This window comes from Asterias amurensis, chromosome 1 (genome assembly GCF_032118995.1).
Source record: "Asterias amurensis chromosome 1, ASM3211899v1".
Lineage (NCBI taxonomy): Eukaryota > Metazoa > Echinodermata > Asteroidea > Forcipulatida > Asteriidae > Asterias > Asterias amurensis.
The window spans coordinates 6,078,652-6,105,549 of NC_092648.1; the positions used below are offsets into that span (position 1 = coordinate 6,078,652).

The window sequence follows — 26,898 nt, forward strand, 5'->3', positions numbered from 1 at the left end:
GAGACCCCCTCATGGAGCCAGTTTAATTAAACGATAAATAGACAGGCGGATCGGTTGGTGAGTAGGAGTTTTAGACTGTTATTTGGGGTGAAATTGGGTAACAAATTGTTTAATAAAATACAGCACACGATATGAAGTTCACGTTGTATGGATAAGTATTGGCTTTATATAACTAAGTGTTACCCGCTCATCGTTTAATTAAACGATAAATAGAGAGGCGGATTGGTTAGTGCGTAGGATTTTAGACTGTTATTTTGGGTGAAATTGGGTAACAAATTGTTTGATGTAATAATTATAGCACATGATATGAAGTTCACGTTGTATGGATAAGTATTGGCTTGTAATTAAGTGTTATGCGTACTTGCTTAGTGTTAACTGAGGTGGAGGGCTACCTATTGAGAAGTAATCTTTAACATTGATTGTTACATGACATAAGATTTAATGAGGTTTATGGATCTATGTTTGTACTAGGGTTTGTTTGGATGTTGAATAAAGCTAGTGAGCAACCCAAACAAGGTGTCAAGCCCTTTTATTTGTCTCAGGACTTATAAAAAAACACTACAATAATAATAATAATTCTGCAAATCTCCCACGCATTTCAAAACATAAGTAACCATCTTGGAGCCAGTTTTCATGAAATAAAAACATCTCACAAGTTCTCATGTTATTTTAAGTTTTAATTAGTTCAATCATCTAAAAAAAGGTTTGTAAAAAAAAAACCCGATAATATAATATTTTCTTATTATAATACAATCAAAATGTAGTTTCTTTAATACTTGAACGAAAATGTAAAGTCATGATATGGATTGAAATTCATTTTTTTTTTCAATCAATAAGGAAATGAATCATATGACAATAAATAGATTTTAAATGTGCCAAAAAAAGAAAAAAATAAACATTTTTGACTACCCCAATCCAGTGCTTTTCTGAAAGATTCGCGGAAATCTCTGTTTACGCCATCGCTCATGTTATACATGGTGGATAGCCGCTTTGTTACAGCGTTGGTGTATAACAAAGCAAACTCCCACACATGACGTCATTGTATTACTATTTTGACGCCCGCAGTCAACAGCAGAAGTGTTTTTAGTTAATCAAAAACTTGAGGTTGGGGCCTGATTTTTTAGTCGATAAAAAAAAAAAACATTTACATGGTAAACAAACTAGTTATAAACTAATTCCCGTCAAAAACAAATTCGTCCAAGTAGTTGTTTGCTCCTCTACTCAATACGGAAAGGAACATTTTTATATCCGGGGATAACCCCAGCCCCACTCACAAAATTATCATGCGATGCCGGAAGTCCAGACTGGTCCCCTGTCAGAACAACAATATGGTTTTGATTATATTTTATCAAAAAAATAAAAGATTTCTCAAGATATGCAGGTGTTTTCGTGTATGATTGATAAAGAAATAGGAAGCCTAAACGTTTTACCTCATTCATTTAGCCTATTTAGTTACAGATGTTACATACATTCAGACGAATTTTGTTGACTTTGTGAAAAATGGGATGAACATATTTTAAGTGTCCGTGATAAGTTTTGTTTGAATGGGTGATCGAAAGACTATGTGTAAGAAAGTGTCCACCATACAACTACACGCTCGTTGAAATCCAACTGGCCTCTCGTAGCCACCGTACTTTGTAGACTATACGATTGCAACAAAGGGGAATCCCCACTTTGCGCAAGCGTTTACTCATTAGGGATTTCCCATGCTGAGAAACCAATAACAGCGTACTTTTACCATGGACTACCACAGACCACTCTGGATGTACAGATACACACAGTATACCTATAGTGACAACTGGAGCAAGACAGAGCTAAACTAGTCAGGAGAGATAACGGTGAGTAGTTTATAATATTGTAGACTTATTTAGCGCCAGTATACATGTACCAATAAGGTGCTAGGTACTTGCACATAGTGAGACATTTTATAAATTTAAAGACAGATTTTGGAGTTTAAATGCTCTATATATGAGATCTGTTTATTTAGCACCTTATAAGGGGTTTACAAGATACTGTGGTGCACTTGGCAGCCATTTCCAGAAATTCCTGGGCGAACCCCTTCTCTCAACGATAAGTGTAATACGTACATTACTCAACGCACGGAACGTACACAGTTTTTCTATCCGAAGGACTAGGCAATAATGGTTAAGTATTTTGCTTAGGGACACAAGTGTCATGACTGGGACTTGAACCCACACTCTGCTCACTGCACCACCAGTACAAGTAACACAGCTTGAGTCCGGTGCGCTTGACCGTTCAGCCACGACACGCCAAAATGAATTACATTACAATAGCCTTAGTAACAGCCTGAAACTTTTATAAAGGACTTTATGTTGATTTAAGGAGGTTGACAAGCCCTCTCACAGCAGAATTGGGGAGGTAGTGCTTTCTGCTCAAGCCTACATCCGTATGGACTGTAAAAGGGGTAACCATGTTTCAGCCCTAGCTAGGAGTAGGTGGCAACGGCCTCTGGCAAAAATAATTGTAGCCCACACCTTGAAGTGGCCTTCAGGCTTCAGGCCTTGTGTGTCTGGCGAATTACATATAAAAATAAAAAATAAATAAAAAATATATAAAAAAAGTACTGTTTTGTACAATTAGTTGCATTATTTGTAACTTAAGATTGGGGCTGTTAAAGGCATTGGTAATTACTCAAAATAATTATTAGCATAAAACCTTACTTGGTAACCAGTAATGGGGAGAGGTTGATAATATAAAACATTGTGAGAAACGACTCCCTCTGAAGTGACGTAGTTTTCGAGAAAGAAGTTTCCACGAATTTGATTTTGAGACTTCATAATTAGATTCTGAGGTCTCGAAATCAAGCATCTGAAAGCACACAACTTCGTCTGACAAGGTTTTTTTTCTTTCATAGTTATCTCGCAACTTCGACGACCAATTGAGTTCAAACTTTCATAGGTTTGTTTTTTTGTGCATAATGTTGAGATACACCCAGTGAGAAGACTGGTCTCTGACAACTACCAAAGGTGTTCAATGTCTTTAAGTGATATAGAGTTATAAACAATAATTTGTAGATGGTTTTGATTTTTTTTTATCACACGTAATTAATGGAAAATTCAAAAGCAGTGTACGGTCACCCTGCATGTTAGACTAATTTCATAACTCGAATTGAACAATTAGTTTATCAGAGAATTATACATCGTTCGCGCCTTCAGTAGTTCATAAAAAGTAAAGAGGTTCTAAAACAAATAAGAATGTTGCCTATTGGACCTTGATAACCGAGGGAATGGGGTATTCATTCAGACCTGCTGTTTTTGATGTTGATTTTTCTGACAGTATTGAATCCATCCTTGAGGCAGACTTAAAGACTGAAACTCATGGCGAGCAGAAGAAGCTACTCGTCTGGTTCAGGCGAAGATGATCAGGTCGGGGCCCTCGCTGGGTGTCTTTCCAAACTACAAATGTAAGTCATTCGCTCAATACAAACTATACTCAATATTCACCTGTATAAAGCCCTGGGCCCAATTTCATTAAGCATCAGCACAAAAAGTTGCTTAACCAGCCAAAATATCACGTTACATGTACAATTTATTACTGGTATCCTGCTCATTTTATAAAGCATAAACACAAAAACTCGCTAATCACACAATACTATTGCTTTTCAGAAACAGGTTACCAGCCCAAATTTCATTAATGGTGCATTGTTGTGGTTCCCGACTGGTTCCCCCGATAAGCTCACCTGGTATCCACTTCCCGCCTTTATATCCATTCCACCCAGGTACATTCTTCCAGACCCGTTTTCCGTCCAGATAGAGCTGATAGTATAAAGGGAGGTTTCGCACGCAACGGGTACGCATACACATACGTCTAGCTTTTCCTAACCTACTTACGTGTAGCAAGCAGGATATCAGTGTCGTCTGTACGTATAGCGAATAGCGAGTAGCGTATGACGTCATAGTGAGGACGTATTCTTCACACTAACCGTATCCGTTCGAAACCTCCTTAATATAAAGTTATTGAAGCGGTTAGGATTAATAGCTTACTGAGCCATCTCCCTTACCATACCTCCATGGGAATTACACCAGGGCCCAATATCATGGCTCTGCTTACCGCGGAATTCTGCGCTTATATACGTATCATATAATTGTTTGCTACATAGGTTCCGTAAGCGCATAATTCTGTGGTAAGCAGAGCCATGAAATTGGGCCCTGGTTGCTGACCCGGTTGTTAAGATGAAAGGTGAGATACCAGGGGCGTTTTTTTACCGAGGGAAAAAGGATCAAACGCCTTACCCTAACCATGGCGGAAGGAAGAGACCCTTTATACAGACAGACAGACGGACGGACGGACGGACGGACGGACGGACGGACGGACAGACAGACAGACAGCGAAGACGAAACAAGGACAAAACAGACAAAACGAACAATGGCATTACAAAATGCTGACAACAAAATACAAAGTATAAAATACCAGTCTAACTGAAGACGACAAAAGTAAATAGATAAGTAGAGAATAAGCTATGTTAATACAGAGTGATGAGAGAGGAGGACTTTTTATAGAGTAATATATCCTCATCATGAGCTTGCGTGTTCTTTGTAGGAAATCTAGTTCCAGCAAAGACTCCGAGAGTCAGGAAGCACCGGTACCCTCAGTCCCGGCCTTCGAGGATCCGGAGCGTTCAACCCGGCTTCATGCGGACGCCAAAGCAGCCTATGAAGAGGATGGACTCTTCTTCGATCCGTCCGATTACCCCGAGGAGGAACGCCTGGAGTTGCTCCAGAAGTTTTTCGTAACTAGTGCCCCATCAAAAACTAAACGGTGAGGAGATGTACATGTAGGACCTATATAGACCGTTATCACGCTGTCACCATCTAAGTCTTGTTTCCACTGTAACGAATGCTAACATACATTGCGCAAACATGGCACCAGACTAATATTTCGTCCAGCCTCAGTTCGGTTACAAAGGGTGCGTTCGTTTAGCTTCCCTGGGTCGACCCCGGTGTGTGTCGTTTTTTTCCCCAGGACGAACGTGGGTAATTATCTGCACACGTTCCTCCTGAAAAAAACCCCCACCACACATCGGGGTCGACCTAGCCTTGTCCAAGGCTCTTTACGCAAGCACCGGCCCGCTCTGACTTCACGAAATGCATATATACTATACCGCACGGCACACAACAGTACTTGATACCGCGGGGTCGAAGCATGGCTTTTGAGGTATCAACGAGGTTACAAAACGGTGCTTGTGTAAAGAGCCTTGGACACGGCTAGGGTCGACCGAGGGAAGCTAAACGAACGCACCCAAAGATTTTGAATGGAGTAAAACTCAAGAAGGCCACACCATGATAAAGGCCTATTATACACAGGTACCCTAAAGACGGGTACTTGCTTTTTAGAACCCGCGATTTCATTGGATACAATGATGTCATTGGATAAACGTGCATTGACTTAATCTGTCTGTATCTGTGTTTTGATTGGTCCGAGGTGACGTTTGTCAGCTGCGCTTTCGGTCGTCTTCATTTGAATGTATGTGAAAGGTGAAGATGGACGGGGATTGACCTGTAGGCTTGAGGCCACTCTCTGGCGTTATTCACGAGCCTCGAAATGTGACGTCAGATATTCAGACTAGGCCTACTGTAACCATGCCTGTAAAGGCAGAAAGTGCAGTCACCCCAACACATAATCTTTTCTCATATACAGAAGTTCCCGATAGGGTGGAGAGGGTAAACCTCACCCCAATGTTTCCATACTTAACATAATAATTTTCTCTTGTACAGAAGTATCCACCCCCCTAAAATCCTCTAAATTATTTCTGGGATTCCAAGCACAGACGACACAATAGAGGATGGGCTTACGGAAGGTCCATTGTGAGGTATTTTACACAATGGAACAATGGACCCAACAGTGGAGTCCTTTGGATATAGGAATGATCAAACAACAAAACAGGAAAGACCAGTAACCCGATTCTAAGGTTGTGTGTGTGTTTTAACACTACATTGAATGAAGGGCGGACCTGAGAGAAAAAGAGGTCCACATAAATGTAGGGACTTGAAACACTGTTCAAACAGTGTTTTTTGACACTGTAGGAGAATAATTCTCCTTATTAAGGCACTGGACACTATTTGTAATTACTCAACATAATTACGTAAGCATAAAAACTTAGTTGGTAGAGCAATCGAGAGCTGTTGGTAGTATAAAACATTGTGAGAAACGGCTCCCTCTGAAGTTAAGTAGTTTTTGAGAAGTGGGTAGGCCATTACGAAAACATAGTCCTGCAAGGATAATTGAATGATTTCAGTTTTAGTTAAGTCCTTTAATATTTTGTCCACAAAAACAATGCAATTTATAGAATACTAGCGGGATGCCGCGCTTCGCGCGGCACCCCGCTAGGATATAAAAATCCTTTACACAAATATTTCGCACGTCCGCCACGACTTGCAGTGACTGCGCCCACCTCGTTTTGGGTTAGACGACGTACCTTATGCATCTAGAAACTATAAGGCTCCCCCGTGATCCTTATAGGGGTCTAATATGTTGGGCCTCCCTAACGTTACACGTTTTTCAAATCAGCGTGAAACTGACCGTTAGCCAGCAATAACTAAAGTTTCTTTTGTACCACACTACCAAAACTTTCTCCACACACTCAATATACATTCATAATGCTTGCATTTCCTTGTTAAAAAACATCGTCAAAAATGACATTTTTACGTCCCACGATACATAGCGTTGCTACAGCACTATAAGTAAAGCGGGTTTTTGGAACATGCTGTGTGCCACAAATCTAATTTATCTACTGTTATTTTTGTTGTTTTTTTTTCGGGGGGGGCGGGGGCGGTAAGAGCGTAGGCCTCTTTTTAGTTTATTCTCATCTTAATTGGTCTTGTAAACTTTCTGGTTAATAGGCTGCATGTATAACGGGAGCACTTAACGTGAACGTCAAAAAAGTGTTTTGCAGGCAGAGATGCCAAGTCCAGAGGCCAGCTATGTGTGAGATTTTTCAAAGCTCAACCCCCATCCCCCCGGAAAAAAAATTGCCAGTTTAAGAAGGCCTTTTTAAATCGCCGCCCAACCTTTTTTTTTTTTTTTTTTCTTTTTTATAAATAAATAAAAAAAAATGTGAAATTTAATTGTGGACAAAAGGTGTTTCAAAATGCATCAAAAACCTCCTCAGAATAATTAAAACTCACTTGAGGTACACAGGAGATGTTGATGGTTAATGTGGAGGTTCGATTGTGTCAGATTATTTCCTTCCAAACTTGAAAAAAAACAGACTAAAAATGATGTCCAAAATCAATCGCTCACTTCTTCTGCCTGTTGTGTCTTCGCTAGTGGAGCGCATTTCAACGAATTTGCTAAAAGAGTCGGAACGAACTTGTGCGCAATAAACGTTTTGCGCTCTGCCGAATTTGAGCTGAACCTACTGGATGAGCAAAAGCGTGCGCAATCTGCAAATTTGCGCTCTGTTTGTACAAATTTTTGTACAAAAAAATGTCGTTAATTTTTTTCCCCGATCTCGCCCCAATAATGGTTGATGTGCGTGTGAGCGTGAGCGGAGCCCAAATGCGTGAGTCTCACGCCTAGTGCGTGAGACTTGGCTGGTCTGGTTTTGTTTTATTGTCACTTTGGGCTTCTTGCAACTCGCGAAATTTGAACGACAAACGACACAATTTCTGACCGCGTTCATGTTCACGCTGCTCTAGGAACAAACCTCCATTCATCCCATATCTCTGGAACCCTATATCGTACAAACTAAATAAAAAACGATAAACTCGTCCCCACTCCTTAATTTTCTCTAACTTATTTCACTTTCAGAAAGCATGTCAAGTCATTTTGTTACGTCCAGTTTGGGTCAATAGACAAACTCCTAAAAATGTACCCCATTCAGCCGCACAAGGTCTCTTTTGTTAATATATATCTCCATCAGTAACCAACCCGACGGGCCGATGGCTAAATTAGGCTTCAAAATGGATTTGGCAAAATGTACATTCTGAGACCTGACCGACACACTGCTCTAACCAATTTTGTGAATGGACTTATTCAAAAGGAAACTTAATGTCGTTTTGCTTAACAACTTTGACCAAATGCAAAGCAAAGTTCTTTTTTTACAGCTTCAAAACAGCCTTTGACGTACGTGTATAGTTTCACCATCGAGTAAGGAATGGTTTCACAATTCTACCGCCATGGTTAAACTCTGAAACTGCAACATTATACCTCCATGAACAGACCGTATTCTAAAACGGTATTCATGTACGCATTTGAGTTTACTGGCAAAAGGTCCAAGGTCGCCACCCGCTGTCAACCTAAAGTGGTCCCACGGCGACCTTCTTCACCAAGCAACAGGTGGCCTGTCTCAAACCAGACAACACACCACTCACAATACACTGACCAGAATGGCTCTTTGTGTAAGGCCCCCCACCCCAAAATGTTATTAATTGTAAAGTTCCCTTAGACACCTTCCAACCTATAGCCGGCCCTACCCAACGTTTCCAAATTATTAAGCTTCCGTTTGATCCAATCCTTGTCCATCATGATAATTCTCATGCCGTTTGGAAGTGAATGTTTTTTTTAAAAATATTCTCCATTAAATCTTTTCAACAAATGAGTCACCCGCAGAAGGATTTCTAGGAAGTCTGACAACAACGTCGACCAGTGGTTGACACATGGTCGCCTGCGAAACACCAATCTACGGTACTTGATCCATTCAATGCAAATTCGTGAGATTGGTTTCGGTTTTGTCCTGGCACCCAGCCTCTTCGACCCTTTCGACCCTGCGCGGCAATGAATGAACCAATCCGGAGAACCATGCTTAGTACAACACGAAAGTAACCTGACCAAAAAGGGCGGATCGAATGGTGGGTGGGCGGGCAAGGGGCAATGAATGAACCAATCCGGAGCACCATCTGCGAAACACTGTCCAATGAGTCGCCTGTCAGAAAGATTTCTAGGAAGTCTGGTAACAACATCGACCAGTGGTTGACGCACGGTCGCCGCCCAAACTTCCTCCAATCACATGACTTGTAAGTGCGAGTTTGGATCCGGGTTTTGCAGACTTGCAACCCGACGTCTGAAACCACACAAACGTATTGAATTCCACACGCACAACCGTGTTTCATTCCACAAGGATGCCATACCACTGGACCTTCTAATTTTCAATCCAAGATGGCGCAGGTTACGCTTTTAATAGTATAGATTAGCAAACATTCAGTCACCTTACAAAGGTTAGATGGCAATACCAACAGGTAAAATTTAAATTAATTAGACGATTACATGGTAAACAATAACATGAATATGGATGGAGGCCCTCAAAAAGCATTGCATGTCGTTGTAATGGTGTTGTTGTTATAACGGTATTGTCGTTATAACGGTGTTGTCGTAATAACAGTGTTGTCGTCATAACGGGTTGTCGTTATAACGGGATTCTCTTTATAACGAACATTTCCCTTAGGTCTGATGGAATTGGTTGGATTACAGTACGATCTCCAAGCTTTGTAGATGAAGGACTGGGTGATGATACAGAAGGACTCCAGGCTGCATGGGAAGAATTGACTGACTCATCTGATACAATCGACTTCCAAACTGTCAAGAAACTGGCTCTAAAATATAGGTAGGATCTTCATAGACCAATCCAGGCGAGCAAGTGCTGGGCGCCGTCATGGGTGCAGCGCGCCACTGCCGCGGTGTACTTGTGCCTAATTGTGTGCACAAAAACACGAGAAAATCGTTTCCCTTTTCACCTCACATGGAACTTTTAATGTCTTCCTCGACAATCTATGCGATTCTTCTTGATGATAGCATTTCATGCGTGCACGTTTCATCAAAGATGGCGGTCAATGACGTCATGTTCAATCAATTTATTACTCACGGAGTGATTTCCATTCACAAAGAAGTACCTATGGATTCTTCCCGCAGTTGTGATTTAACAAAGTGCTCAACTCTTCATTTTTTGGTATGAGTTCCACTGTGTAATGGCAATGTGAAGATTGAAACTGATTTTGTTTAGGTGTTTCAGACGGTTGTGATTTGTTGAAAACCAAATAACCTGAGTCAATCTGTGTTTTAATATAAGGTGCCTGAGCGGTATTTGGCTTCTGTTTTTCACCACCGGGACAAGAATCGACGAGGCATGGGAAAAAATCGCCACGGCCACGGTGAAAGACAAGCTGGGCACGCACGCCAAAGTGACGCCGTTGGAAGATGAGGGTGAAGGCAAGGAACTCCATGGGCTACAGCACGCCGTGAGTGTCTACACTAGAGACTTCACTGATAAGGCTGATGTGATGAAGATGGAAGGAAAACTACGTGATCTTGGTATGCGGGATAGGATGACTTACAAGCCAAGGTTCTACTCAATCATTGGTGTGTATGCACAGAATAAATGGAAACTGCGACCGGGTATCTACACGTCGCACTGGGATGAAGTGAACAATGAAGCGTCTGTAAGAGATACCACCATCAGCTACCAGACAAAGAAAGCTTATAGATATTAGTGAAGAAACAAAGCATGCACAGCAGTTGTTTTTTAAAGGCACTGGACACTTTGAGCAATTACAATAATAATAATAATAATTATGCACATCTCCAACGCATTTCAAAACATAAGTAAACCACCTTGGAGCCAGTTTTCATGAAATAACAAGACAGCGAAGCTGCCATGGCGAGCTGCCGATCGCCAGATAGAACCAATGACTGACAGAAAAACCAATCATTTGATCAACTGATGGTCACAGGGGTGGATACATTGACAAGTATGAAGTTAAGACCATTTAAGGTTTTCATCTTTTCATATTATCTACATGTTAGCAGCAATATGTGATTGAAGTTTTAAATCTGTACATCATTGCAATAAAGAGTGATGACCATTTAAAGGGATATGTTGCCTTGGATCGGACGGGTTGTCGGTATAAAAAGCATTTGTAACCATTTGTTATAAAATGCATATATGGTTGGAAAGATGTTTTAAAAGTAGAGCGTACAATGATCCACACGAATTTGCCTCGAAATTGTGCGGTTTTCCTTTTGCTTTGCGAACTAACACGGTTGGCCATTTATGGGAATAACAAATTTGACTCCCATAAATGGCCGACCGTGTTAATCGACAAGGTAAAAGGAAAATCATGCAATTTTGAGGCATATTTGTGTGGATCATTGTAGTTTACTTTTAAAACATCTTTCCAACCATAATATGCATTTTATAGCAAACAGTTACAAGCGCTTTTCAAAGACCACCTCGACCGGCCCAAGGCAACAGGTTCCTTTAAGGTTTTCATTGTTTTAGCTCATTCAACTTGAACCAGTGATAAACTCTTTAAGTTTTATATTTTCGTGTGAAGCTTCATGCAAGAAGTAATATTTGATTGAAGTTTCAAGTCAGAACATCGGTGCAATAAGGAGTTTTGACCATTTAAGGTTTTCATTGATTCAGCTTATTCAACTGGAACTATTGATGCACTCTTTGAATTTTATCTTTTCATATGTATCTATACGACAGAAGCAATGTATTAAGTTTCAAGTCAGTACATCGTTGCAATAAAAAGTTGACCATTTAAGGTTTTCATTGTTTCAGCTCATTCAACTGGAACCAGTGATGCACTCTTTGAGTTTTATCTTTTCATATGTATCTATACGACAGAAGCAATGTTTGACTTAAGTTTCAAGTTAGTACATCGTTGCAATCAGGAGTAATGATCATTTTATGTTTTTCATTGTTTCAGCTCATTCAACTGGAACCATTGATGCACTCTTTAAATTGTATCCTTTCATATGTATCTATACGACAGAAGCAATGTTTGACTTAAGTTTCAAGTCAGTACATCGTTGCAATCAGGAGTTATGATCATTTTATGTTGTTATTGTTTCAGCTCATTCACTTGGAACCAGTGATGCACTCTTTGAATCTATCTTTTCATATGTATCTATACGACAGAAGCAATGTTTGACTTAAGTTTCAAGTCAGTACATCGTTGCAATCAGGAGTTATGGTCATTTTATGTTTTGCATTGTTTCAGCTCATTCAACTGGAACCAGTGACAGAGAGATTGATTTTTGTTCAAACAAATTATTTCAAAACTTTAAGATTTAAGTTTGAGTTTGTTTCTTTAAAATCCAGATGTCAATGTTTGACTTTGAGTCTTAAAAAAAAACCTTTAACATTTTTTTTATTCCAAAAACTTTAACATTTTCTTATTACGAAAATATCATGAGATGATACCGGATAAAGTCAGGTACCTGCTATTCAGGTCAAGTGACCATTGGATACAAATAATATACCATTGGATAAATGCAATGACTAAAAGCTACCGTAGCTGTGTTTGTTTTGATTGGTCTAAGGTCACCTCGGACGACCAATCAAAACAGATATGGAAGGCTTACTTTCGGTCATTTACATGCTGTGTCCACGTTCATGTGTACATGCGTATGCATTACATAGGCACATCCTGTTTTGCCTTGTGGACAATTTCTACCCTTGTTTAATAAATTATGTAAACCAATATCCGACTGAAAATAACATTGTTGTAATGTGTATGTTACATTTGATATTTATTGTTTATTTATTCACTTAATTATTTTTTTAATTATTTATTGATTGACTGCTTGTTTGATTAATTAATTAACTTATTTATTTATATTTCACTTATTTGTAATTTTGTTTACTCATAATGTTTCGTAGCGTTGTCGTTTCTGTTATGGGTTTTTTCCCTTACATTGTTGCCTTGTTTGTATTTTCTGTACTTGTACTGTTGAGGTCAAATAAATAATAATCATAATTATGAAAAATATGTATGAGTTTTAAAACACTACAAGAATAACCAGCTGGTTTTGTTGCATTTAATCAAGAAAATAAAAGATTTCTCAAGTTATTCAAGTGTTTTCGTGATTTCCGGTCACTAGCGGTGGATCAAATTTTGGGTATAGGCACACGAGGGTGGTTGGTATTCAATTGTGTTAATCGTTAAGGTGTACAGTAGCGTCCAAAAATGTTATCGCGTCTCAAAAAAGTAGTTTTTCCTCTATTATATCCATACGACATACGACGCCATAGTTTGGCGAAGAACCAAGTGCGCACGCGCAAATTCACACACGCCAGGTCGCCCATTGTCTGTGTAAGGTATGTGGGTGAATACGAGGTGTCGTTAAACGACCGCGGTACCACGGGTTCGACTTTTGAAGTCCATTCGTTCGAGCTCCTTCTCTTCCTTCCTCCATGGTTTTACCATGTTAACATTATTTTCGACTCCTGAGAAAACAATTATTCTATAACATTGTTTCACTCTGCATTTCTCAAACACAACACCCAGCAATTAGTGTTTTAAGAGAACTGCTTTCTACCAGCATTATCTGCAAACCATTGAATGTAAATTATTGTGTTTGGTCTCCTACAAACAGGAAGAAACTAATAAATTTTACTTGCAGCATTTTCCACATGATTATTACTCCAAAATAATGTATTGTTTGTTTTTATAAGAGTGGTTATTTGTCATTGAAATAATTATTTTATTTTACATATGCACTATAATAGTACTCTTGATACATGTATAGTTTTCTCATGCATACCACATACAAAAACTTGGCAATGACAATGATTTTTTTTTTTTTAATGATTTAATTTATTCTCAACTTAAATTTATAGTACCTCTTCTCCGATTACAAGTATCTCCATAAAATTAGTGTGAGAATATGGCGATAGGCAGAGTTCGTAAGCCTGATACATTATTATCCAAAATTTAACAGTAAAATTGCACAATGTACATGATGCAATCATTACCTTTAACTGGGTTCCAATTTCCAGGCAAGCATTCAAAGACTGTGGCCCATTACTCTGATGTTAGTTGGTGATGAGGAATTCAGAACAAATTCATGTACTAACAAAAACTTTTTTTAAAGAGGGATGATTCAAAACAATGTATATAAAAATGTAATACCAATCGCTTGCCAAGAATACTTTCACATAAAGCCTTCAATTTAAATGTCGGTATTTTTTTAAACTACAGAGAAAGGCTTAAATGACACTCGTTTTGTTTTGTTTTGTTTAGTGGAAGGTTTCAGTAAAAAATAATACAACCTTAGATTTAAAACCAATACTTGAATTGGGCATTTCTAGGGCATATCAGAGCATTGAAGAGCATTTTCTTGAGTTGTACATTTTGGTAGACCACTTGTTAAGAATTTTTTTAGTACAAAGTTTAACCATGCTCATGATCATACATGCTCAGTTAAAGTCATCTGATTGCACGACTCAAGTTCACGATTAATTTGGCACAGGTGTCACAACAAAGATACATCAGGATTTATGTTGATGCGTCTGCTGAACCTCTCAATCTCTTTTCGTCTCCAGTTTTCTGTATGGAAGAATGCCTTCATCTGATCATCGGCTTTCCAGCACTGATGGGTGTCCATTGTTAAAGCAGCTGTTAATGACATCTATGATCTAGTTGAGCTGTCATCAGTGTCGTCAATGGTGATACATAGGACTTGCCTCATTACTTTGCCTACAGTGGTCAACAAGAAAGACAGATTTTTAAAATTTATTACAAGAGTGAAAATAAGGGGTGAAGTGCATTTTTATAATAAAATAAATATACTTTTGCAAAGAAGCTAATGTTGTTAAGACACATGTGGACACTATTTTTAGGCTAGTGACATGATTATGAAGCAAACATGTTTCATTCCAGTCAACGGTCACAACATGTCAATGTTCGCAAATACTTGGCAATTACTATCGACTGTTTCAAAGAATAACGTCAACACGGTTTTCTTTAATTACCAACAGACATGCTTCAACCATTCCATGAATGTTCCATGGAGGTACCTCCATGAATGTTCTAACAAATTGTCATCGTGATCGTACCGGCCAAACTAAAGCTGAATGTATGGTCGATAGTGAACCCATTGACCGTACACCTTACACTCGGTCTTACGACGATTTCACTTACCGAAGAAAATCGGTGCAGAGCTAGCGGTGCAGCTTGAAAAATTGCTGATTTCCCAAATCCTGTGTGCAGGTTGACAAACACGTCATATCCTAGAATTTCTAGGTTGAAACTAGCCCTGGCGGCCTTACACTTTCGTTTTGTTCTACAGAGAAAGAGTCCTATATAGGGCTAGGTTGAAACCATCTATTCCTAGCTTGTCCTGCAGCAGAATTTTTAAATTCTTCCTAGCTTCACACATCGCGAGGGTGCACTTCGCGAGAGGAGGTCGCCATTTTTCTCATTGATAAGCACACACACACACACACTACGTCATAACGAGAGTCTATGATTGGTCAATATCTGCCCTGTTGAATATTCAACATCCAAATCCAGCATACGTAATTTGCGCTGGAATCCGTGCGTGCGCAATTGTAAAGAAACACATAAGCAGCCGTTTACAAAGGAAACAAGGCTCTGATCAGGTGTGGCGGTTTCAACTTTCCGCCGTGTTCAGTTTTTCGAATGACCAAATACGGTAACATTACGTCATGCGATGCCTGCGCACTACTGCAAGCAAAAGTAGTCCATTTTCATTATCGTATTGAGTCATCCGTGTTACTCTCCGATAGCTGTCATGGCGGCGTCCACGAGTACAACGAGCGTGGATCGTATGAGAGAATTTGGTGTGAAGACCAAGCAAATTATCCTGTATTTAACCTGTGGCACAAGCAGTATGACCTGCCTTAAGTTGTACGTATGAATACATGTAAAGATGGGGCAAGAGAATATGACTAAACAGAAAAGAATCGAAATAGAAACAATTTGGGGTCACTGAGAGAACTACAGTACTCGCCAGGGTACTCGCGGCGGTATTTTAGTCTGGCTACGTCACCCGGAAAACCTAACACGCCGGAAAGCTAAAACCGCCACACCTGCCTCGTTTTGTAACCTCGTTAATACCTCGAAAGGCATGCTTCGACCCCGCGGTATCAAGTACTATTATGTGCCGTGCGGTATAGTATCTATGCATTTCGTGAAGTCAGAGCGGGCCGGTGCTTGCGTAAAGAGCCTTGGACTAGGCATATATGTGTGGATCATTATATTCTACTTTTAAAACATCTTTCCAACCATATGCATTTGATAACAAACGGTTTTCAAACGCTTTTCATACATCCAATGCAACGTGTCCCTTTAATGTTTTTATATGTAATCACTTGTAAATAATTGCTGTGGGTCAACTTTTACATTTCTTTCTTACTGTCTTGTCAAATAGTCTTTATACTTTTAAATGTATTTACTGTCTGTTTCTTATCCTGGCCCTGAAGGGAAACAGCCAGTCGTGAATATTTTAGCGACGTCGTGAATATTTTAACTTTTGTTTTTATATGGAGCTGGCAAACTGATGTAATAGCCTGTTGAGGATGATTAAAGTTTTTTAAATTGCTTTGAATTGAATTGAATTGAATTGAAATCCCTTGTGAGAGCAGTTCATAAAACCCAAAGGGATGTTTGATTAATGAAGTTTAAATCCATATGTTTGACAACTAATTGGGACTTTGGGATAGTAGGAGAAAATAAATTGCAGATTCCTTCCATGTTAAATGTGTAAATATATTTTGGGGCATGCTTATTTCCAAGAACACGGTTTGCCTGGTACGTCTGCTGCCACCAACGACACAAAAAGTCTCATCATAGATTTCTATGACCTAGATTGGGCCCCTGTCAGTCTTTATCCGCAAGGATAACGACAGGTACCTGCTATTTAGATCCAGTGGTTCAATTGGATACAATGATATCATTGGATAAATGCAGTGACTAAAAGCTACCGTAGCTAGGTTTGTTTTGAATGGTCTGAGGTCACGTCGGACGACCAATCACCTGTGTGTGTCTACCGTGTGTGGTATACATGTACATGTGGATGTATTTGCATGTAATGTTGGTGTAGAATTTGACTGCGTATCTCTATGTGAAATGAATAGAGGTCAAAGGTGAAGATACACGCCGGTTTGGAGGCCGGTCTCTGGCGTTATTCACGAGCCTCGAAGTGTGACGTCAGATGTTTCGGCTATCTATGACCAAGAGATATTATTACGAACGCCACAGTTCAAGTACACAATCTAACAGTTAAAAACTATGAAGCGCTATTCTTTAATCTCCCGTCTCGATTTTTCCCCCAGGCCAAATAAAAGCACAGGCTTTAAAACAGTCAAAGAGCCTTTGAAGCAAACACGCACTGACCCCCAACCCCTACCGGAGGCTGACCATTGCTCCCCAACCAAATCCGGAAGGATAAGAGCCAACAGAGATTTCAGTGAGAATTATTCGAGACCCGTCATAGATCTTCCGGTTCTTTCCAGCAAGTATACACTGAGACATTGGCTCTGACCGTAATCATCTAGGAGCTTGTGGATGGGGGAACCTGGAACCTGAGGGTTCTGGAGAGCCGCGGGCAGCGATCATGACCCCAAGTACAACCACCAAAGCAAGAACGAGTTTTCAAACGCCGATCCCGGCACAGGGCAGCAACATGAAGTGTCGAACCCACGTATGGGGGAAGGAAGTCATCTTCAGAAAGGAGAGCTGACTGCCTCCGATCGGAAGTTCGCTGACTCCAAGTTAGCAAATACAGAGGATTTTTACCGGTTTGATCCTCCCGAATATGGAGGAATCAAATGGCGTAAAAGATTTCTGCAACTTCTAAAGAAATATGCACCCTCAAAGACGAGCCGACAGTAAGTATATAGTTTTATCCTGCATGTGCCTGTTATAATTAATTACTGTGTTTTAATTAAAGAGAGTATATTGTTAGTTTCTTATTTGTAAAGCTATTTCATGATGAATCATTCTCACAACTTCTTTGCCATGTACATAAATCCGAAAATCGAAAAAATAGAGTCATTGGAAATGTAACTGTTTGTCTTTTTTGCTCACAGATCTGATGGAGTTGGTGGGATTGTGGTGGTTTCTCCAAGCCATGTTTATATAGAACTTGATAGAAAAGGACTTGAAACCGCCTGGAGAAAATTGACTGACTCAAACGATGCAATCAACTTCAGTAAGGTCAAACAGTTAGCAGTTTCTTATGGGTATGTAAGATTTTCTTTACCTTTAATAGGCCCTTTCACACTGTCCGAAATCTCCGGGGTTGGAACCGGTTCCGCACCGGAGGCTTTGTTCAAATTGTTTCGCACTATAAACATTTCAATCCGCCTCCGATCCGGGTATAGCATGCTCTAGCCGGATTGAAATCAACCCTGGCAGGGACCAAGGTTGAAAATCTTTGTCCGGATCGAAATGGCTTTGTCGGCGTTCGGTTCACGCATTAGCCGGTTCACGTAGAGACTAGTGTGAATGTTGCTTGTCTCTGATGCGGTGTCGAAAAGAAGTGAGGCTGAACCGGAGGGGACCCGGATAGGTTTCAACGTGGTTCTAAATGGAGGTAGTATGAAAAGGCCTTTTTCTTTTGATAATACATGTACAAACAAAGATGATGCCATTCAAAGACGAGACTTGAAGGGGGTTTGCTTCTAAAATGTCGAAGTTTTGTCTAAAAACACCAAAACGCAAAGCAGAGCAGCTCCTAAAGGGACTAGTAAAAAAAATATCAAAATTGTAGAAAAATAATGAAATGATTCCGTTCCTCCAAAATAATAAAAATATGTTCCCTCGAAATACCATTTCGTACCCTCACATAATAATTCGTTCCCTCAAAATATCATTGCGACGTAATGAAATAATAGTCAGGGGAACGAAATAATAATGTTCACATTTTAATAACCTGTTCAACATTTTCATTACCCGTCCCTTCGCATGTTAGGAACTAGACTTGTAGACAAGTCGTTAATGGTCTGCCTCGGTGAGATAGTCGAGATGTGGCGGTTCTCTCGCAAAATAAACTGCTCCGCGCGAACTGCTGGTTGCCCGACTTCTACTCCCTGTTAAATGGGACCGGTAGTCGTGAGAGCAGTAGTCTCGCGGGCCAACAGTCTCGCGAGAATATCGCGGGAAGATTAGAAACGCTATAACCGCGACAGACATTTAACGACTTGTCCACAAGTCTAGTTAGGAACGGACTATACTGCGACAAATTGACTGATACGTTGTATCAATAAGCACTGCATGTTCCACACATTACAAATCGTGATTATGAATTGTATTTGTTTTCTTTAACGAAGATGTCTGCGCGGTATCTGGCTCCTGTTTGTTCAAACCAGGAGCGTAGACCAAATATGGGAGCAAATTGCTTTGGCAATGGTTGAAGGTCAGCTGGAAACACGCGCTAAAGTGACACCAATCGATGACAGGCCCGAAGGTGAAGAAATCTACAATGAAAGAAATCACGTCATCAGTGTGTACACGAAAGACTTCACAGATTACACTGATGTCATGGCGATAGAACGAAAACTACGTGACATGTATATAAAGTTGAAACTATTGTTTAAACCAGGTGTTCATGCCGGATTGGGTATATATGCTGGGAATAAATATGGATTGAGACCTTCAATCTACGTATCGGAATGGGATACAATGAGAAAGATGTCCAAAATACATAGCAACATAGACTAGTCACGTTTTCCCGTCATGTCAAAAGTTCTCTTATTCAACTAAGGAGCTTTTCAGTTCACGAGTGAGACCAAGAGATTGTACGCATCATTCATTCCTTGTTAAACATTAAACACAATTCGGAGCTGATTTTAGTTTTGTCGACCATTTTGGATCTGGGTGTGATTTCTCTGATTTAGTCAAACCGATTTGAAAATAAGTACTGAGTGTTTTTATCCGTGGAATCTTCTCTAAGTAACCGTTGTTCATAGAGACAGACTTATCTTTTGTGACTATTGTACTTGATTGTATAACAAAATATAAGAAAACACAGGAAAAACAACAGTTCAATTGTCTAGAAGTCCTACGAATTCCTTCAACAAAAGATTATTTTGCAAGTTTCACAGTTTCTGCCCGCTGGCCTCCTGTTTTTATTAAAAGGAACTGAACGAAGCACGAGTAATTAGTAATAACCTAATATATTTAATGGAAGCTAACTAGATGAAGATGATGTTGTAAATCATACTTTAAGAGGTTTGTAGTTATTAAAGTTATGTTTAAGGATTTTTTCGTGATAGCAAACAACTTGATATATTAAAAGAATGCACGGGTTAGTTTAGTAAAAAGTAAAAGTGTGTGAATTTTGAATCAAAGCTTAGGCCTACTGCTATTTTTGACAAAAAGCATTAGTTTGCCGGGACGTTGTAATCAAACGGTTTTATGATACGCTGCTGGTAAACAAAATTAGAATTGAAAATAACTTGTTATCCATTGGTTTTCTTTTAGTCATTGGATATTTTGTTTGTTGTACTTGAAACAATATAGGGCCTATGTGTATTTCTTAATGTTTTTTGTTATAATTTATTTTATTTTATGAAAAGCTCTGTATTTTAAACTACACATTTTTGCTGCGACGAATCAATATTTTTACATACCCATGGGCATTTTTTTACGGCGATAAAAAGATCTGTTAAATGACTTTGGTAACCGATATAAGGCGCCGTTGTTCTTTACTGGTACGTAGTCGCACTGATACAAAAGTCAAGGATGTAAAAATGCATACTTTTTTGGATTAGTTTATCTGATTAAGAATTTGGTGTCAATCATGTTTTCATTTCTGGTATGTAAATTAATTGTACACATTTATACAAACATTCACTATATGTTATTTTCAGTCTTCAGCTCTTCATACGTGAGATTGGTAATTAATCAGTGTGGAGCGTAGTTACTTTAGCTGGTTAGACGATGGGGTCTATTTGTTGCATCCTTTTGCTGTGTTGGTCTCTAAAAGTTGGCATGTTTGACAAACGATGAGAGAGTGCCCGTAGGGATGGAGGAAGCGAGTGAAGAGACCCCCTCATGGAGCCAGTTTAATTAAACGATAAATAGACAGGCGGATCGGTTGGTGAGTAGGAGTTTTAGACTGTTATTTGGGGTGAAATTGGGTAACAAATTGTTTGATAAAATACAGCACACGATATGAAGTTCACGTTGTATGGATAAGTATTGGCTTTATATAACTAAGTGTTACCCGCTCATCGTTTAATTAAACGATAAATAGAGAGGCGGATTGGTTAGTGCGTAGGATTTTAGACTGTTATTTTGGGTGAAATTGGGTAACAAATTGTTTGATGTAATATAGCACATGATATGAAGTTCACGTTGTATGGATAAGTATTGGCTTGTAATTAAGTGTTATGCGTACTTGCTTAGTGTTAACTGAGGTGGAGGGCTACCTATTGAGAAGTAATCTTTAACATTGATTGTTACATGACATAAGATTGAATGAGGTTTATGGATCTATGTTTGTACTAGGGTTTGTTTGGATGTTGAATAAAGCTAGTGACGACCCAAACAAGGTGTCAAGCCCTTTTATTTGTCTCAGGACTTATAAAAAAACACTACAATAATAATAATAATTCTGCAAATCTCCCAGGCATTTCAAAACATAAGTAACCATCTTGGAGCCAGTTTTCATGAAATAAAAACATCTCACAAGTTCTCATGTTATTTTGAGTTTTTATTAGTTCAATCATCTAAAAAAAGGTTTGTAAAAAAGCAAAAACCAATTAGGATTTGTGTCGCGCGAACAAATATTACAGGCCAAAGGTCACAACAGCATTATTCATGTTGCACTACGATTTATTACAACACGGGAATTATTATTGCGCAAGCGTTTACTCGATGGGAATTTTCCACGCTGAGTACCACCCCAGCAACAGCATTTACAGTACAAAATACACCGTATACCTAGCCTATGTGTATAAAACTTGGAGCAAAGACGAAGCAAGAGAGATAACTGTAAGTAGTTTATAATACTGTAGTATTTATAGCGTCCGTATAAAGGTGCTTGAACAAAGAGAGGCAATTTGAAAGACAGGTTTTTAATTCTTTATTCATGTCACACCAACCGGAAGACGATCGGAAAAAGGGCTCAGCTGTAAAGTCCAGTGTCACTCAACTAATTTCAGAAATCGAATTGAAACTTGAACACTTAATTTATCAGAACACTTTATTAATATCGGGGCCTAATTGCAGCAAATAAACTATTTCGAGACGATTCGCATCATCAGAAGTTCATAAAAAAGAAGAAGCTCTACAACAAACTAGAAATAGGGCCTATAAATGTACCTCGATAAAAGGTACCTTGATAAATGAACTGGGAATGGGGTATTAATCCACACACGTGTATGCTTTACCATTTCATTTAATTTCATTTGCCAGCAAACGTGAAAAAACACGTATTAAAAAAATGCACATCAAAGATTTACCGTAGAACAGGCAATACAATGGTTACATAGTAAGAATACAAATATGTAAAAATACGGTTAACCATGGTTAAGGGGGTACATTTTACCATGTGTTGGGAGGTATACTTTACCGCGTCTGTGATGTGGTGTATGCTGTACCATGGTTATGAGGGTATATTTTACCACATTTGTGGTGGTATATGCAGGCTGAAAGCATTATTAAGCCTGGATCCTTATACATACGTGAACATTCATTTGAGTGGTTTAAAATCACTAACTATGCCTACAAGCCCCTTTAAAGACACTACACCTTTGGTAATTGTCAAGGACCTGTACTCGCACTTGGTGTATCCCATCATAAGCATAAAATAACAAGCCTGTGAAAATTTGGGTTCAATTGGTTATCGAAGTTGCGAGAAAATGGTGAAAGAAAAAACACCCTTGTTGGACGAATTTGTGTGCTTTCAGATAGGAATAAAAGACTTCTAGCTATTTAAGTCTTTTAATATTTTAGTGAGAAATTACCTCTTTCTCAATAACTACGTTACTTCAGAGGGAGTCGTTTCCCACAATGTTTTATACTACCAGCTCTCCAATGCTCGTTACCAAGTCAGTTTTTAAGTTAATATTTGTTTTGAGTAATTACCAAACGAGTACCTTCCCTTTAAAGGCTTGATTTGAAATTGATATTCTCTTTCCAGATTTCCAACAGCGTGTTAATCTATGATGAATCGGAAATCGGAACTTCCGTCTGACTCTGATGAGGATCGAGTCAGTGCCCTGGTTGATGGATTGAACAAACTCACACTGTGAGTCTTTATTTTTAACCTTGAAACAAAAGAAATTCAAAACATGCATCCCTAATTAAAGGGACACGTTGCATTGGATCGTTATATAGTCTAGAAAAGCGTTGGAAACCGTTTGTTGTAAAATGCATACGGTTAGAAAGATGATTCGAAAGTAGAATATAATGATCCACACAAATAAGCCCCGAAATTGCGTAGTTTTCTTTTGTTTTGCGAACTTACACGGTCGGCCATTTTGTAGCCTTGTCCAAGGCTCTTTACGCAAGAGCCTTGTCCAAGGCTCTTTACGCAAGCACAGGCCCGCTCTGACTTCACGAAATGCATAGATACTATACCGCACGGCACATAACAGTACTTACTACCGCGGGGTCGAAGCATGGCTTTCGAGGTATCAACGAGGTTACAAAACGCTGATCCGGCCTCGTTTACAATGATATCATTGGATAAATGCAGTGACTAAAAGCTACCGTACCTGGGTTTGTTTTGAATGGTCTGAGGTCACGTCGGACGACCAATCAAAACACAGTTATGGAAAGCTTACTTTCGGTTGTCTGTGTGTGTCTACCGTGTGTGGTTGTGTGTACATGTGGATGTATTTGCATGTAATGTTGGTGTAGAATTTGACTGCGTATCTCTATGTGAAATGAATAGAGGTCAAAGGTGAAGATACACGCCGGTTTGGAGGCCGGTCTCTGGCGTTATTCACGAGCCTCGAAGTGTGACGTCAGATGTTCAGGCTATCTATGATCAAGAGATATTATTACGAATGCCACAATTCAAGTACACAATCTAACAGTTAAAAACTATAACGCGCTATTCTTTAATCTCCCGTCTCGATTTTTCCCCCAGGCCAAATAAAGGCACAGGCTCTAAAACAATCAAAGAGCAAACCGATGGCAACCCACATGCTCTAAGGCAAGAGTCTCTACTGGACGTTCGAGGTAAAGACGTCTCAGAATACACTGAGACGTCTGCAGGATTTGGCTCTGACCGTAATCATCTAGGAGCTTGTGGATGGGGGAATCTGGAACCTGAGGGTTTTGGAGAGCCGCGGGCAGCGATCATGACCACAAGAACAACCACCCAAAACAAGAACGAGTTTTCAAACGCCCATCCCGGCACAGGGCAGCAACAAGAAGTGTCGAACCCACGTATAGGGGAAGGAAGTCATCTTCAGAAAGGAGAGCTGACTGCCTCCGATCGGAAGTTCGCTGACTCCAAGTTAGCAAATACAGAAGATTTTTACCGGTTTGATCCTTCCGAATATGGAGAATTCAAATGGCGTAAAAGATTTCTGCAATTTCTAGAGAAATATTCACCCTCAAAGACGAGGCGACAGTAAGTATGTAGTTTTATCCTGCATGTGCCTGTTATCATGATTAATTACTGTGTTTTAATTAAAGAGAGTATATTGTTAGTTTCTTATTTGTAAAGCTATTTCATGATGAATCATTCTCACAACTTCTTTGCCATGTACATAAATCCGAAAATCGAAAAAATAGAGTCATTGGAAATGTAACTGTTTGTCTTTTTTGCTCATGGAATTAGTAAGATTGTGGTGATGTCTCCAAGCCATGTTTATATAGAACATGATAAAGAAGGACTTGAAACCGCCTGGGGAAAACTGACTGACTCAAAAGATGCAATCAACTTCAGGAAGGTCAAACAGTTAGCAGTTTCTTATGGGTATGTAAGATTGTCTTTACCTTTAATAGGCCTTTTCACACTGTCCGAAATCTCCGGGGTTGGAACCGGTTCCGAACCGGAGATTTTGTTCAAATCGTTTCACACTGTAAACATTTCAATCCGCCTCCGATTCGGGTAGCATGCTCTAGCCGGATTGAAATCAACCCTGGCAGGGACCAAGGTTGAAAATCTTTGTCCGGATCGAAATGGCTTTGTCAGCGTTCGGTTCACGCATTAGCCGGTTCACGTAGAGACTAGTGTGAATGTTGCTTGTCTCTGATGCGGTGTCGAAAAGAAGCGAGGCTGAATCGAAGGGGACCCGGATAGGTTTCAACGTGGGTCGAAATGGAGGTAGTATGAAAAGGCATTTTTCTATTGATAATACATGTACAAACAAAGATGATGCCATTCAAAGACGAGACTTGAAGGGGGTTTGCTTCTAAAATGTCGAAGTTTTGTCTTTAAACACCAAAACGCAAACTTATTTTTTTGCAGAGCAGTCAACATGTTAGTACGGAGCTCCTAAAGGGACAAGTCAAAAAAATTCAAAATTGTAGAAAAATAATGAAATGATTCCGTTCCTCCAAAATAATAAAACTATGTTCCCTCAAAATACCATTTCGTACCCTCACATAAAAATAATGTTTACATAATAATAATGTTCACATTTTAATAACCTGTTCAATATTTTCGTTACCCGTCCCTTAAGGGGCTTCGCATGTTAGGAACTAGACTTGTAGACAAGTCGTTAATGGTCTGCCGCGGTGAGATAGTCGAGATGTGGCGGTTCTCTCGCGAGATAAATTGCTCCGCGCGAACTGCTGGTTGCCCGACTTCTACTCCCCGTTAAAAATGGGACCGGTAGTCGTGAGAGCAGTAGTCTCGCGGGCGAACAGTCTCGCGAGAATATCGCGGGAAGATTCGGAACGCTATAACCCCGACAGACATTTAACGACTTGTCCACAAGTCTAGTTAGGAACGGACTATACTGCGACAAATTGACTGATACGTTGTATCATAAAGCACTGCATGGTCCACACAATAATCACAAATCGTGTTTATGAATTGTATTTGTTTTCTTTTACGAAGATGTGTGTTCGGTATCTGGCTCCTGTTTGTTCAAACCAGGAGCGTAGACCAAATATGGGAGCAAATTGCTTTGGCAACGGTTGAAGGTAAGCTGGGAACAGGCGCTAAAGTGACATCATACGATGACAGGCCCGTTAATAATGAACGAAAACACGTCATCAGTGTGTACACGAAAGACTTCACAGATTACACTGATGTCATGGCGATAGAACGAAAACTACGTGACATGTATAAGTCGAAACTATTGTTTAAACCAGGTGTTCATGCCATATTGGGTATATATGCTGGGAATAAATATGGATTGAGACCTTCAATCTACGTATCGGAATGGGATACAATGAGAAAGATGTCCAAAATACATAGCAACATAGACTAGTCACGTTTTCCCGTCATGTCAAAAGTTCTCTTATTCAACTAAGGAGCTTTTCGGTTCACGAGTGAGACCAAGAGACTGTACGCATCATTCATTCCTTGTTAAACATTAAACACAATTCAGAGCTGATTTTAGTTTTGTCGACCATTTTGGATCTGGGTGTGATTTCTCTGATTTAGTCAAACCGATTTCAAAATAAGTACTGAGTGTTTTTATCCGTGGAATAAATCTTCTCAAAGTAACCGTTGTTCATAGAGACAGACTTATCTTTTGTGACTATTGTACTTGATTGTATAACAAAATATAAGAAAACACAGGAAAAACAACAGTTCAAGTTGTTAAGAAGTCCTACGAATTCCTTCAACAAAAGATTATTTTGCAAGTTTCACAGTTTTTGCCCGCTGGCCTGCTGTTTTTATAAAGGAACTGAACGAAGCACGAGTAATTAGTAATAACCTAATATATTTAATGGAAGCTAACTAGATGAAGATGATGTTGTAAATCATACTTTAAGAGGTTTGTAGTTATTAAAGTTATGTTTAAGGATTTTTTCGTGATAGCAAACAACTTGATATATTAAAAGAATGCACGGGTTAATTTAGTAAAAAGTAAAAGTGTAGTGAATTTTGAATCAAAGCTTAGGCCTACTGCTAATTTTGACAAAAAGCATTAGTTTGCCGGGACGTTGTAATCAAACGGTTTTATGATACGCTGCTGGTAAACAAAATTAGAATTGAAAATAACTTGTTATCCATTGGTTTTCTTTTAGTCATTTGATATTTTGT

The 26,898-nt window shown here is 39.4% G+C and overlaps 3 protein-coding genes across 6 annotated transcripts in view; all 3 read left to right on the forward strand.

Annotated features, from left to right (window-relative positions):
- The window catches only part of LOC139944083 (UPF0696 protein C11orf68 homolog), a 39,982-nt gene extending 13,653 nt beyond the window's left edge, over nt 1-26,329 (forward strand). For 2 of the 3 annotated variants that reach the window (XM_071941049.1, XM_071941054.1), the window contains exons 2-5: nt 22,861-22,968; nt 23,815-24,303; nt 24,514-24,651; nt 25,741-26,329. In XM_071941049.1, the coding sequence (XP_071797150.1) occupies nt 22,883-22,968; nt 23,815-24,303; nt 24,514-24,651; nt 25,741-26,116 (1,089 nt within the window). In that variant the 5' untranslated portion in view covers nt 22,861-22,882 and the 3' untranslated portion in view covers nt 26,117-26,329. Of the gene's footprint in view, nt 1-21,449; nt 21,711-22,860; nt 22,969-23,814; nt 24,304-24,513; nt 24,652-25,740 lie in introns of those variants that run through there. The other variant, XM_071941043.1, reaches the window with a different exon arrangement.
- Nucleotides 1,771-10,886, forward strand: LOC139944106 (UPF0696 protein C11orf68 homolog). 2 transcript variants are annotated; one of them, XM_071941063.1, is made up of 5 exons: nt 1,771-1,838; nt 3,298-3,424; nt 4,561-4,779; nt 9,404-9,562; nt 10,025-10,886. In XM_071941063.1, the coding sequence occupies exons 2-5, from the start codon at nt 3,339-3,341 to the stop codon at nt 10,443-10,445; spliced, it is 885 nt and encodes a 294-aa protein (XP_071797164.1). In that variant the 5' UTR covers nt 1,771-1,838; nt 3,298-3,338; the 3' UTR covers nt 10,446-10,886. The 2 variants fall into 2 exon arrangements, with proteins under 2 accessions (XP_071797164.1, XP_071797173.1); XM_071941072.1 differs by lacking the exon at nt 1,771-1,838 and having other exon boundaries at nt 2,647-3,424.
- Nucleotides 17,058-21,231, forward strand: LOC139944160 (UPF0696 protein C11orf68 homolog). The gene is made up of 3 exons (XM_071941127.1): nt 17,058-17,599; nt 17,801-17,953; nt 19,043-21,231. Exons 1-3 carry the CDS (start codon nt 17,415-17,417, stop codon nt 19,431-19,433), a joined length of 729 nt encoding a protein of 242 aa, XP_071797228.1. The 5' UTR covers nt 17,058-17,414; the 3' UTR covers nt 19,434-21,231.
- Nucleotides 26,330-26,898: the final 569 nt, after the last annotated feature.

What these genes read in the sequence shown, in the direction of transcription:
- LOC139944106 (XM_071941063.1), top strand. Translation starts at nt 3,339, where the DNA reads ATGGCGAGCAGAAGAAGCTACTCGTCTGGTTCAGGCGAAGATGATCAG. An exon ending in TGTCTTTCCAAACTACAAAT is followed by an intron (nt 3,425 to 4,560) that starts GTAAGTCATTCG and finishes TGTTCTTTGTAG; the next exon opens with GAAATCTAGTTCCAGCAAAG. An exon ending in AAACTGGCTCTAAAATATAG is followed by an intron (nt 9,563 to 10,024) that starts GTAGGATCTTCA and finishes TTTTAATATAAG; the next exon opens with GTGCCTGAGCGGTATTTGGC.
- LOC139944160 (XM_071941127.1), top strand. Translation starts at nt 17,415, where the DNA reads ATGGGGGAAGGAAGTCATCTTCAGAAAGGAGAGCTGACTGCCTCCGAT. An exon ending in CCCTCAAAGACGAGCCGACA is followed by an intron (nt 17,600 to 17,800) that starts GTAAGTATATAG and finishes TTTTGCTCACAG; the next exon opens with ATCTGATGGAGTTGGTGGGA. An exon ending in CAGTTAGCAGTTTCTTATGG is followed by an intron (nt 17,954 to 19,042) that starts GTATGTAAGATT and finishes TCTTTAACGAAG; the next exon opens with ATGTCTGCGCGGTATCTGGC.